The 14,408-nt window shown below is 43.4% G+C and overlaps 1 protein-coding gene across 5 annotated transcripts in view; it reads right to left on the reverse strand.

Annotated features, from left to right (window-relative positions):
- Nucleotides 1–7,335, reverse strand: part of LOC124245668 (integrator complex subunit 6-like) — a 53,686-nt gene extending 46,351 nt beyond the window's left edge. For 2 of the 5 annotated variants that reach the window (XM_046673250.1, XM_046673247.1), the window contains exons 1-2: nucleotides 6,918–7,335; nucleotides 6,699–6,776 (exon numbers count right to left, since the gene is read on the reverse strand). In XM_046673250.1, coding sequence (XP_046529206.1) covers nucleotides 6,699–6,776; nucleotides 6,918–7,028 — 189 coding nt within the window. In that variant the 5' untranslated portion in view covers nucleotides 7,029–7,335. The remainder of the gene's footprint in view (nucleotides 1–6,698; nucleotides 6,777–6,917) is intronic. The other 3 variants (XM_046673248.1, XM_046673249.1, XM_046673252.1) reach the window with 2 other exon arrangements.
- Between the last annotated feature and the right edge of the window lie 7,073 nt (nucleotides 7,336–14,408).

The raw sequence follows: 14,408 nt of genomic DNA on the forward strand, positions 1-14,408 counted from the left end.
AACATTAGCAATGGCACAGAAGCAGGACGCATAGGGAGTTTGGAGAAGACAGCCTAATTTCTCATTTTGGCTGGAGCCTGAGGCGCAGGGGAAGAGACGAGAGTGGAGAGACACTGTTGGCAAAGTAAGATAGAAGATCATGAAGGCCTTGGAGGTCAGGCTAAGGAGTTTGGATTTCATTCTGAAATGTAATAGGGAACCACTGAAGAATTTTCAGGGAGGGAATGACTTTTTATTTTATTTTATTTTAAGAATGACCAATCTAGTGGAGATGAGGGGAGAAGAATCAGCGGAGAGCAAGACCAGAAGTAGGGAGACCAACTGAGTGGCTGCGGTAACAGTGGTCCAGATGAGGAAGGTTGAAGGTTGAAACAAGGGAAGGGCAAGTAAGACTGAATGGATACAAGCGAGGTTCCGCATACAGGACAGACAGGGCTCCGGTATTTCGGCAGCACTCCCCAGTCATCTTCCAGCTGGTGCCTAGTCTGAACATAGCATTACTCCCTCGCCCACAGATCTAGTCTTCTACCAATAACTCTCCCCTTTTCTTTCTTTTCTAACAAGGAGAATTTTATTCACTGCAAAACAAAACAACAAATAAACAAAAGTACAGATAAAGAGTGGTATATACGTAAGTGATATAGGGTTATTTGTACAAGCTTTCAGTAAAGTTCTAATTCCCCCCATCTTCTTTGTATAAAGGAAAAGAGCTACCAGTCAGGGTACCTCACTCCTAAAATTCTTTCCAGCAAACTATATTTAATTCATAGGTTGGATAAAACTCTGTAAGCGTTCGCTATTTACTTATTTAGCTATAATTGACATATAGCATTATTTCAGTTTCAGGTGTACGACAAATTTCGATATTTGTATTTACTGCCAAATGATCACCACAGTAAGTCTAGTTAACAACTGTCACCGCACACAGTTGCAGAATTTTTTTCTTTTTTCTTATGATGAGAACTTTTAAGATCCATTCTCTTAGCAACTTTCAAATATGAAACACAGCACTATTAACTATGGTCACTGTGCTGTACATTGCAATCCCCATGACTTAATTATTTTATGAATGGAAGTTTGTACCTTTTGACCACTTTCCCCATGCACACCTCTGGCAACCACCAATCTGTTCTCTGTGAACAGAGAACATCTATGAACTTGGTTTTTTGGTTGTGTTTTTTTAGATTCCACATATAAGACAGATCCTATAATGTTTGTCTTTCTCTGTCTGACTTATCTCACTTAGCATAATGCCCTCAAGGTCCATCCTTGTTGTCCCAAATGGCAAGATTTCCTTCTTTTTTATGCCTGAATAATATTCCATTGTGTATATATACCACAGTTTCTTTATCCATTCATTCAGCAATGGACACTTAGGTTGTTTCCATATCCTGGCTATTGTAAATAACGCTGCAATGAACATAGTGGTGTGTTTATCTTTTTGAGTCAGTGTTTTTGTTTTCTTCAGATACAGTCATGCGCTGCATAATGACGTTTTGTTCAATCACGGACCACATATACAATGGTGGTCCCATTATATGAGTACCATATAGCCTAGGTGTGTAGTAGGCTATACCATCTAGGTTTGTGTAAGTACACTCTGTGATGTTTGCACAGTGAAAAATCACCTAATGACGCATTTCTCAGAATGTATGTCAGTTGTTAAGCAACACATGACTGTAAATACCCAGAAGTGGAATTGCAGGGTCATACGGTAGTTCTATTTTTAATTTTTTGAGGAAACCCCATGCTGTTTTCCATAGTGGCTCATGCATAGAGTGCATGAGGGCTCCCTTTTCTCCACATCCTCTCCAACACTTGTTATTTCTTGTCTTTTTGATAACAGTCATTCTAACAGGTGTGAGGTGGTAAGTCATTATGGTTTTGATTTGCATTTCCCTAAAGACTGGTGATATTGAGTATCTTTTCATGTGCCTATTTGCCATCTATACATTTTCTTTGGAAAAATGTCTATTCAGATCCTTTGTCCATTTTTTAATAGGATTGTTTGCTTTTTTGCTATTGAGTTGTATGAGTTCTTTATATATTTAGATATTAATCCCTTATCGTATATGATTTACAAATATCTTTTCCCATTCAGTAGGTTGCCTATTTATTTTATTGAGGTTTTCTCTCCCCTTTTCTTATTTTAAAATACTTAACATCACATGCTTCAAATGGTGAGGCATTTGGGGAAGGTGAAGAGGAAGCAAGATCAGGGGAGAAACAACTCATCATAAAGGTCAATGCACTGCCTTTGTGGCACTTTGAGGGTTTTTTTTTGTTTTTTGTTTTCTTTTTGGTGAGGAAGATGGGCCCTCAGCTCACATCTGTGGCCAATCTTCCACTATTTTGTATGAGGGACACCACCAAAGCATGGCTTGATGAGTGGTATGTAGGTCTGTACCCGGGATCCAAATTCACGAACCCTGGGCCACCGAAGCAGAGTGCACAAACACCTAACCACTCCATCACTGAGCCAGCTCCAGCATTTTGAGTTTTAAATGCACCTTCCACTGTCTCAGGTTGTTCTCACAGGCCAGGTTGCTACTGTTTCACCCAAAAGCACATCCTTAGCTTCCAATCACAATGAAAAGCTCCCCTAAAAGTCGCTCCTTTTCCAAATAAAGCCCATAAAGTATACTTATGGGCATATGAAACAGTTCTTTCTTACTTAAAATACCAATAAATGTTTGGAACACAGATCATAAAAAGCTTAAGTTTACCTCCTAAATCTGTAAGGCAAGATGCTGCCTTTCACTGATACATGTTGACAAAGGCATGTGGATACCAGTAAGCAGAGCTAGCTACAGGATGTGAAAAGGCAACACTCAGGGGAAAATTTCACTTTTTCAAATGCTCTATGTTTTCAAATTACAGGCTTGGGATATTCCTTTGAAACATCTCTTCCTATTTATATAAAAAAAAATTTCTGTCCACTGTTTATACATGTGTTTCAGCTATTTCTAGAAAAGTGACTTGGTGTATGCGCAAAAGCATTTCCTTCATTAAAAAAAGCGATCATTTTAAGAAAGTACCTTCAAACATCAAACTATTTTGAATAGTTATATTATTCTACACCCCAGTCTCATTGCTCGCTTTCTTCTTGGTGCCCTCAAATTGCTGTGGAGTTAGTAGCAGCGACAAGCTTACCTCTGCTATTCACTGGATGAAAGGAAATTATGATTCATCGCAAAACAAAACATAGAAGACAGCGGAACCTCAGCCAAACTATTAAGAACTATCATACACAAAAACTCCACTTTTAAAAACTGTGTATTAGTCTTATAAGGATACAAGGGAAATTGTAAAATATTAAACAGGGTTTCACCCTAGCTACGCACACGAAAGATCCCATCATATAAATGTAATGTTAGCACTTGTGACACTATTTATAAAACTTGTCTACGAAGCAACACTTGAAACAGATGTAGCACAAAATGCTTGCACTTCATATGCTTTTTATTTGGTCCTCAAATCGAACTTAATTCCATCCATGCAAAGCTGACTGCAAGGAACAGGTATGACTAATTTTAAAAGAGCACACAGCCATGTCCTAAGGGGTGTGCAGTAAGAAGTTAGTAAGTCCCAGGTGAAATACTATATTCACATTCTCAACAGTATATATTAGTGAAAAATTCCAGTCTCAGTAACTTTTCACTACAAGATTTACTGTCAGAGCTTGTAAGTGGATATACTGGGAACAGTTCTATGCCTGTTAGGAAAAAAAACCTCTCCGAACCAAATGCACAACTCATGCCTGTTACAACACCAATAGAATCAAATCTTCCAGCAGGAAAAAAAAAGTTTTGCTTTTTTTTGCAAAAACTGTTTGCAAGACCTGAGAAGTAAGCAGTTATTTTGATAAGAGATAAACAATGGGCCTCCAACCACAGAGAAATTGAAAAATACACTTCAACTTATTCTTCAGAAAAATAAGCTACAAATCCTAGTATCTAACTCACTTTGCTGAAAGAACCCCAGGCTCCTAATGAAGAGTGAAGTTTTAAGTAGGAACTAAGATGCCTGCTGACAATCAAAGAAAGACCTATTTGAGAAGCAGTGTGACAGAAAATAGACGTTTATGGCGCCCAGCTATTAGCAAGTGAACGACTAGACTAAATTCTAAGGAAAATTCACCACATGTTCTAAAATTTCAGACCTTCCAAAATGGCTAGATCCTAAAAGTAAAAGAACAAATAGTTACCACATGCTGAGGGAGAGTTGGAGGCGGGCAAGAGGGAGTGGCCAAGAGACTCAGAAAAAGAAAAGGCTACCCAAATCTGGCATATCATTAGTAATTCAGGTAGAGAGAGAGAGAGCAAGACCATCACTGAAGTTACGAACCATTTCCTAGCACATGGAGTTAACACGTAAGATTAACATGAAGAACCTTGGAAAGGCATAAAGACTAAATAAGAAGATAAGGAATGGTTAGTAATTAAAAGTATTACAGAAAGGATCTTCCCACACCTGACCTACATAAGACAAAAAGATCAAGTTCAACCTGGAAGAACGTTCATGTCTCTAGTTTACTACATTTAGGGGAAAATGTAGCATATAAGATGGCAGGATAAAAAGAACCAATGGATGAAATTTCCACTAAAAACAAAATCCAAATTTTCCCCTCTGTTCATAGAGCTATCTGGAGCCTCTAAAATACCATGGAGAAGTTACACAGCCACTAAAAAGTTTAAGTATGAGGACTATGTGAAATCCGGAAAAATTCATGAGACAAAATAGGTGGAACGAGCAGAAGGCAGTCATATGTACACTGTGATTACAACGCTAGGTCAAAAGACGTAGGACGGTTGTTAGAGGGGGTGAGACTTTCTTCTTCCTTTCCAGAGATCCGTAAATATTGCCATGAAAGTTTCATAGAACAAAAACCATTTTAAAACTTGGAGTCTTGGCATTCAGAAAACTGTTAAGTTAGTCCTTCAAAGAAAAAACAGGCACATTGATTCGCAATTTATCCTGTTTACTATTTCAAATTAAGGAGGATTCAAATGGCCATACTACAAATGGTGGGTTCTTATCTGTATCAGTACTCCGAGGGTGTAGACTTTCAGGCTTGGGATGCACAAACATCTGCTTTTCTATGTGGAAAAAATGGTCACGCCCTTTCGAGAAACTGACATTTTTAAAGGCTTATGGCATTTTGAAGATGTCTACTTGCTCCATTTTTCTAAACAGATAAATCAAAAACTGAAAACAAACCATGGAAACCAAAACAGTTTTAAGAGGAACCTCCTAGTCAAACGGCTAATCGAAGCTTCGAGTTACAAAATTAAAGGCTCCCTTTGGTTTTATTTCCGAAGGAACACTCCCTTTGGCCAACGATTCAGTTGGGTAGGTTCCATTCTTTTAAAACACCTCACTCGGCTGAAACGGCTTACAACACAGGCAGACTGCGCCTCCCCAGCACTATTAAGACAATTCTGAGAAAAAGAGGGCGTCTGGCAAAAGACGTCAAGGATTATGGTAATATATTTTTTGAATTTCAGTACGCAAGCAGGACTTATGCAGGCTGATTTAACAGCCTGAGTTCTATTTTATCGGGCCACTGCAGGCAAAGCAGGTCTTTATCTCCTCACCATTAGGAACAGAAATTAACTATCCCACGGAGGTTAAGTCCTCCGTACTTTCCTCCCGTAGGTCAGAATCCTGTGCATCAGATCATCGAAGTTGCCTATTATAACTACGCGCAGTCGAGTCCTCCCCTTCCTTCCTTTCTTTTCCCAGGACAAATCCCAACGTGGCCAACACAAACCTAATTTACGATGTAAATAGGTAGGCCAGGTCTCTAAAAAGCTCTGCCCCCGTGTGGGTTGCGACTGGGCATCTCCCCGCCCCACCCCGTCGCGGCTTCGATGGAGTCTCCAATGAAACACTAACAGTAGCTAAGGTCACTGAGAGCCTGGCTTATCCGGACCGAATCTGGAGGAGAACTGAAACAGTTTCCCCGGGTCTCGGGGTTGGGAGGCTTGCTCAGCGGACACATTTACCATTGGGCGGGGGTGGGTTAGAGACCACAGGAGCGCAAAAGCACTCGTCTAATCTTTGAAGGCCGGCGGCTGGCTCTGCCACGCTCTCGGCAGGAAGGGGAGGGGGGCAGGAGGAAGAGGGGGCGACGGAGAAGCTGCGGGGAGCGGGCGGAGGGAGGGGTCGGAGGCGGAGCCCGGCCTCCAGGAAAGCCCGCGCGCCGGGCGCAGAGGACCCGGGGCGGAGTCGCACGCTCCGCCGGCCCCCGGGCCGCAGCCGCGCGTGGTGCGCCCCGAAGGGGCGGGCCCGCCCCGCAGCCTCCCTCCGGGGCTCGGGCCCTCCTTCCCCTCGCCTCCCTCCCTTCCCTCCTTTCCATCTCAGCAGCGCCCTCAGTCTCCCTCTCTGGCTCATACAAAAGCAAAATGTCCGCCATCTTCCGAGGCGGCTGCGGTCGTCGCCGCCACCGGCTCGGCCCTCCTGCGGTTTCTCCCCGGGGCTGCCCCTCCCCCGTCCCCTCTCCCCGACCCCGGGCGCAGCAGCTACTCGGAAGCCGCAGACTGCACCACTCCGCCCGCCCTCTGCGCGCCCCCCCTCGCCCCGCACGCCCCGCTGGGCGACGCAGGACCGCCTCGGGCGGTGGCAAGGGGGGCAAGCAGCTCCGGCCGACTTGCTCCCGCTTCCCGCCCGCCCCACCCCCGTGATGGCCTCTTTACCTTGATGCAGTACGGGGGTTCGTCGTAGGTGACCAGCATGTACCTGTCTCCGCGGCTGGCCGGGTCCCGGGCGCGCAGCTGCGGGACGAGGGATGACGGAGGGGGCCGCGAAGGGAAGGAGGGAGGAGGGGGCGATACAAACGTTACAGAAGCACCTAAATCCGCCACCGCCCCCATCCCTCGGGAGCTCTCCCCATCTCTCCGCTCCCCTCCCTTTACCTTCAAGAATAACTCCACAGCGCCTTTGGCAATGTCCAAATAGGAGGTGCCCAGATCAGTGCGTTGGTTCATAGAGGCGGACGTGTCTATGAGGAACAGCAGGATGGGCATCTTCCCCCGCACCTCTGGCTCCGCTCCCCACTCTCCCGGCCCTCTTGCCCTCACTGCCGCGTACTGCCACCCGAACCCTCAACTCTCGCAGAGCCAGGGTGCAGGGAGCAAGAGGAAGAGGGGGAGACGGGACGGGACGGATGGAACTGCTCCCGTCCTCTTTCTGCAGCCCCACCTCCTCTCCCTCCAAGGGAACTTGAAAGTGTGAGCGTGTGTAGCCCTCGGGTCCCTCCCCTGCCCTCCCCCTTCCTCTCCTGCCACCACCGCTGCGCCGCCGCCTCCGGGACTACTGCCCAAGCATCCGTCCGCGCTCACTCAAGCGCTCGCCCCAGACTGAGAGCTGTCTCTGTTCACCGACACACAACTTCTGTCCGCTCACCTACCATCGGCACCATGTGACCAGGACCCACGCCATTGGCTGCCAATTATGTGGTATTTGCATATTCATTAGATGACAGGGCAAGGGGAGGGACTTGGGCGAACCCTGGGAGTTGAAGTTTGAACCTAGGCAAGGGGTAAAGGGAAATGTTAGGGACCCTCCTTTAAAGTACTTGGAAGCTGTTAGGATATTTAGTTAGGGTGGTTTGGATGGATTTTCTCTTGCTTCTCAAAGATGATTTGAAAGGAATTGTGAATTTGAGCAACAGTTGTATAGAAGTACAGAAGCAGATGCTTGGACAGGCTGCACAGAAAACGCTTTGCTAACTGCAATCCATCAGTCCTGCCAGTGGCTAAGACCAAGACATTTCAGAAGTAGCACACTTCTTTCCTGGCAAGACCTACTCTCATTCCTTTAGATCCTTCCCCACTCTTAATCAGTATTTCTAAGTCAGTTGCTGGCTTTGTATTCCACGTCTATCTACCTACTTAGAAAGCAAACTAAGGCTTAAACACAGTTACCTAAACTGGCCTTTTGTAATGTACAAGCTTCTTCAGTTTATTGAGCTCTTTGAAGCATTGGCTTACCTGTGAAAATTCCACCCACTGTTGTGTCTACCTTTACACATGGGAGGGTTGCCAACCTAGGTTCTGAGTAAACTCACATTTATTAAGCACCTAGGAAGTGCCAAGTGCCCATGTTAGCTCCATTTAATCTTTGAAATAATTATGGGAGATGACATATTATATTCAGTTTTCAGTAAAGTGTGGCTCAGCGAGATTAGGGCAAGGATGAAGGACGCTCTTAGGTCTGGCTCTATGGAGGGGCTCAGTAAGTGGCCAACCACGCTTGGCTGACTACTTCATGTAACAATTTAAAAAATTATTTTATTGAGGTCATATAGCTTATAACTGTGTAATTTCAGGTGTACATCATTATATATCAGTTTCTGTATAGACTGCATTGTGCTCACCAACAGTCTAGTTTTTATCTGTTACCATACATATGTGCCCCTTTACCCCTTTCACTCTCCCCCCACCCCCTTCCCCTCTGGTAACCACTAATCTGTTCTCCTTATCTATGTGTTTGTTTATCTTCCACATATGAATGAAATTGTACGATGTTTATTTTTCTCTGTCTGGCTTATTTCAGTTAGCATAATACCCTCCAGCTCCATCATGTTGTTGCAAATGGGATGATTTTGTCTTTTTCATGGCTGAATAGTATTCCACTATATATATATATAATCTTTTCTATCCATTCATCACTTGATGGGCACTTGAGTTGCTTCTATGTCTTGATTATTGTGAATAATGCTGCGATGAACATAGGGGTGCATAAATCTCTTTGTGTTGTTGATTTTATGTTCTTTGGATAAATATCCAGTAGTGGCATAGCTGGATCATATGGTATTTGTATTTTTAAGTTTTTGAGAAATCTCCATACTGTTTTCCTTTAAAATAGGGAGGTCTATATTCCTATATTCCTAGTAGTATGCTCTGCACAATGTGGAATCCTGAGCTTCAGTGAGTTTACAATTTCATTGAGAACAGAAGATATATATAGAGAGATAGATAGATAGATATAGATATAATCTTTTATATATTCTTTGTATTTTATATATACACACTATACATACACACATTCAATAACATTTTCAGAAAAATAAGATTTCACAAGAGGCCACATGGCAGTATATGAATCAGGGATGAACAAATGATGCAAATAAAAAGTGCAATGGAAGCAAGGGTTCTAGAAGTTCAGAAGGTTTCTTGGATGAGACACAAAGTTGGAAGGGAAGGATTCTGGGTTGGAAGGAATGGTGTGAACAAAAAGTTCAGCCAGAGATAGCAGTATGCATGGCGCGTATCAGGACAGTCTGGTGGGATACACCTGGTGGGAATTAATGGAGAAATGAGAATGAAAAAGACACTAGAAGTTCCCATTTCCATTCTGATACAAATATTATTGGAGAAGGGCAGTGCCTACGTGGGCTAGGGTGCTAAAAGTTCAGGACTGGTCAGGGCCAACGTGTTAGTTTCCTATTGCTGTGTAACAAATTACCACAAATTCAGCAGTTTAAAACAACATACACATTTATTACCTCACAGTTGCCATGAGTCAGGGGTCTGGGCGTAGTGTAGCTGGATTCTCTGCCGAGTCTTACAAGGCTGCAATCAAGGTGTCAGCCAGGCTGTGTGTTCATCAGGAGGCTCGACTGGCAAAGAATCAACTTCCAAGCTCATTCAGGATGTGGGCAGAATTAATTTATTTTGGCTGTCTGCTGGCTGGAGGCCACCCTCAGGTCTGCCTGCAGGTGCAGGTCCCTGCCACGTGGCCCTCTCCATAGGCTGTCCACAGCATGGCTGTTTGCTTCTTCAGGGTCAGCAGGGACACCACTGACCCCAGTCAGCTAAGATGGAGCCTAATATAAGGTAACTTGCTCATGAGAGTCCATCCATCATCTTAGCCATCATCTGTTGACTAGAAGCGAGTCACAGGTCTCACCCACACTCAAGGAGAGAAGATTACACAATAGGTAACACCATGGGGTGAAAATCATGGGGGCCATCTAAGAATTCTGCCTCACACTAGGTGGGGATGGGATTATTACCTGGAAACAAACTTTGCCTAGTTCAGTTGTTCGAGTCCACTCCAAGTAATAATATACCACTTTCAGCCCACCAGAGAAATGCAGGAGTTGATCGGTTGCTTAGGTTCTCCTTTGGTTGAAGAAGGACAAGGTTTCCGATTAGGAGTTTATATTTTATTACATATATATGTATGAGATATATAATAAATATAAATATATAATATATAAAAATAAAAGTATATTATCTATTAATATATAACACATTATATATTAATAATATAAATATAAGTATATAATATAAATACATAAATATGTAATATAAATATTAATATAAAAATATATATGGTTATCTACAAATATCTACATATAAAATAGTAAATAAATTAAATATTAATAAACATAAAGGTATTTTAATATACATTTACTATATTGAATATTAAAATATATTTTAATAAATATATAAATATTTATTTGTGAATGTAGAAATATTTGTTTATGAATATATGAATATTTATGAATGTATACATATTTATGTATAGATGTATAAACAACTATAGTAAATTAAATATTAAATAAAACATTGAATAAATATTTATAATAAATATTTATGTATATAAAATACCATTTGTGAACTGGGGCATATCATAGTCCTTATTTGTATATTTGTATATATAAACATATATATTTGTTTAAATAAATCAATTTAATTATAAATATTGTATTAATATATATGGTAAACATATATTATATATAATAAATATATATATATGGACTGTGATATGCCCTAGTTCACAAATGGTATTTTAAGATGACATAAAAAAAATCTTCTTTATGCTTTTCCCACAGCTTTTCTACAATGAGTGTACCTTACTTTATAATCAGAAAAGAGGTTATGTTAAAAAATTACATACAAAGTAATCGAAAAGCGTTCCTCCAAGGTGAATACTATGGAAATGATTTACCCGTGTTGGGGAAGCACACACGGTCTCAGTCCCAGTGCCGCAGAGGCCGGGCACGCAGACCCCACGGCCCACCGGCGGGATGTGCTCCCCATGCAGGTGAATGCCTTTTAATGTATTTTTTTCCTAACATGTTATCGATCTTTTCTGGCATAAGCTCAGATGGAATTGAAATGATGCAAATATAGAATCTGAAAAATACCCATGTCTCATCATAAAACTACAAAAGTGACAATATACAAAAGATAACCATCTGGTGCGTTTATGGGCTTATTCAGATTAAACCAACCCCAAGCCCGCAGCATGAGCCTCTCTTCTTCACTTCCTGGAGGAAAGGAGACCCTGCATCATGCTAGAGTGTGTGTGTAGACCTCTTCATTGCGTTTTTGGGCACACATCAACACTAAAACCCTCAGGGCCCTTTCTACATCTTTCTCCGCTACAGAACATCAGCCCCTCGTGTTGTAGGTTAATTTGTGCTTTGCCTTTGTCTGCTACTGGAATGGAAATCCCTGGAGAGCGGGCAGAGCCTCTAACCAATGCCTGGTGCGAAGTACATGCTCAAAAATGGTTGGTGAAAGAAGTGTTGACTAAGCCGTGGCTGCCACTCTTTCACTGTCTTCTCAGTGCTCCTCTCCTCGGGACTCCTAGCCCTGCCTGCCATCCCCCACCTGAGCAGAGTGGCTGGCCCAGTTCCCTGTCCCTGCGGATGCAGGGCCTTTTGGATTTGGGCCCCAGTAGACCCCTCCAGGCCAAGCCCTTGAGCTGACACCTCTGCAGCCTCCCTTTTGTTCTGCTCATGCTTCCTTATGAAACGGCTCTTTTTCGGGCCACTGCTCACTGTTTGGCTCTCTGGGCCAAATCCCCTTCCCAACTGCTTCCAAATTTCAGGCCCATCTTCACTGTCAGGCCTCTGGCCAGTTAACAGAGTTCTTTTTTGCATTGCAGCTCCATGACCTGCACTAGCCATCCTGTCCTCTCTCTGGCTTTCTCATGCTTTTTGAACTCGTGAGCTCTTGAAAATAGTAGCCTCTTGCTTCTTCATGTCTCTGCTCTTTATCTGCTTTTCTTTCACTGGTAGCCTCTAAATCAATTCACTTGAATACCACACCACACTCCCCCATTCCAGACCTTTCTACTTCATGTCTGGAGTTACCAGACATCTCTCAGGAAGGAATTCCTACCAAGCACTGCTCTCTTGGCCTTCATTCCCTTCACAACAAAAGTTAGCATACTTGGCCCCATGTTTACATTTCATGTAGTTGGCTGTGGTGTGGTCCACCACCATACAGCAGACCCTTTGTTTTGGTGAGGGCTGATCTGGCTTCTCAGTCTCCAAAGATTTGTTCCCTCTTGCCTTTAAGCAGGCCCTAATGACCACATCTTGACAAAAAGGACTTAGTTAACCGACTACCACCCCCTTCCAAATCCCGCCTTTCATGGCTTCGAGGGGAGTAAACTCTCACTGTCTGCTTTCTCCACCACCCACCCCCTCCTCAAGTCCACGCAATCTGGTTTCTCTCCCCAGCACTCTTTGGAAACGGCTCTGAGGTCCCTAGAGGCCAGCTCCTGGCCAAATCCAATGGTCTGTTCTATATTTTCCTCTGTCGACTGCAGAGCGATTTGTCACTTGCCTTTCTGAGCTCCCCCTGCCCCCGCTGCCTTGCCTTTCATCACCTGCCACTTCCCCTGGCGTCTTCTTTACCCCTTGGACTATTTGCTTTCAACTTCTCTGACTCCTGAACCTAATCTCTGTCTCAGTCTGTGGCTACCTCTTTTCCTCACGCTGCTCCAGCAAAGGACTTTATTATTTCCACTCTCTTTATTCGTTTAGTCATTCTTTCTTTTATTCAAATATTTCTTGGGTAGACCCTCTCTATGACAGGCAACGAGAACACATTGGTGAACAAGGGAAACAGCATATTGTAGTGGTCAAGAGCTTGGATTTGCAGGTTCAAATCCTAGCTCTGCCACTTACTAGCTATGTGACCTTGGGCAAGTTACTTAACCTCTCTCTGCCCCAGCTTCGTTATCTGTATAACGGTAATAACAATAGTACCTCATAGGATTGTTAGGAGGATTGAAAGCATTAATATTTGTAAGGAGTTTATAGAAGTGCTTAGCACAGAGTAAGCTCTATACAAGGGTTAAATAAAAACAATAGATATAGTCCATGCCCTTGTAGATTACATTCTAGTGGGGAAAATAAAAGAGTAGATGCAATGTTATATGACATGCTACAAGAGAGGAAATGCATGGTGTTTGGGGAGCACTGAGAAGGAGCATTTAATCTAGAGGGATGGAGAGGTCAGGGGGGCATACAGAGAAGATTTCCTGAAGGATATGACTTTGAAGCCGCCACTCTCAGGAAATGTAGGAAGTAGCCTGGTGAAGGAGGGCTGGCGGAGGTGATGAATGGTACAGGGGAGGAGGGAGAGTGTTCTAGACAGGGAATGGTGAGGTGGGTGAGATGCTAAGAGACGTTGAAAGAGACTCATTAAGAAAAAAGGAAAGTTCTGTATTTCTGGAGTGTAGGGGAGGTGGGGGTGGGGGCGTGGGATGGAGGGAGAGGTGGCTAGCGGTAAGCTTGGAGAGGTGAACAGGAGCCAGGTCAGGCAGAGCCTAGTAGGCCCTGCTAAGGAGTTGTAATTTTATCCTGGGACAATGAGGAACCATTGAAGGCTTCTCAGCAGGTGTTATTTTGGTAATATCATCCTATCTTCAGCATAGAGAATGGGCTAGATGATGGCAAAAATGGAATCCAGAAGACAAGTTAGGAATCTATTTCCTTAACCTAAACAGGCCAAGTTGTAGTGGTGACAAGGGGATGGAGAGAAGCAATGGATGCCAGGTACCCTTAGGTGGTAGGATAGTCAGGTCTCAATCATTGATTGAATATGGGGTGTGAGGAAAAGGGAGGAGATAGGAGGACCAGTATTCTGGCTTGAGCAATAGGGAAATTAGGGGGCCACTTGCTGAGACAGGGGACAAAGGAAGAGATGCATATTTCGAGGGGGAGTTCATTCAACAAACGCTTATTAAACACCTACTATGCACCAGGCATTGTTCCAGGAGCCAGATATACATCAGTGAATAGGACAGGCCCAAATTCCTGCTCTTGGGGACAGAGGATGAGCAAACAATATCTAGTAAGTCAGATGGCGATAAATGCCACAGAGAGAAATAGAGTAGGGTAAAGAATCAGTCTGCCTGCAAGGGGACAAGCTGGCTGAATAGGGTATAAAAATAAGCCTCAGAGTGGGGAGAAGCTGCTTCCCTCCAGCAGGTTTTGGGGGCCTACACTAGAGTTGTGAGGACTTCATTTCTTAAGTACTATGTGCAAGGCAAGGTCCTCAGCTTTGTATACCTCATCTCAGGGCAGCCACCCTGGGAGTAAGGCCTATTGTTTTTCTTCCCATTTTTCCAGGGGAGGAAACTGAGGTCCCTCA

Source organism: Equus quagga, chromosome 10 (assembly GCF_021613505.1).
Source record: "Equus quagga isolate Etosha38 chromosome 10, UCLA_HA_Equagga_1.0, whole genome shotgun sequence".
Taxonomy (NCBI): domain Eukaryota; kingdom Metazoa; phylum Chordata; class Mammalia; order Perissodactyla; family Equidae; genus Equus; species Equus quagga.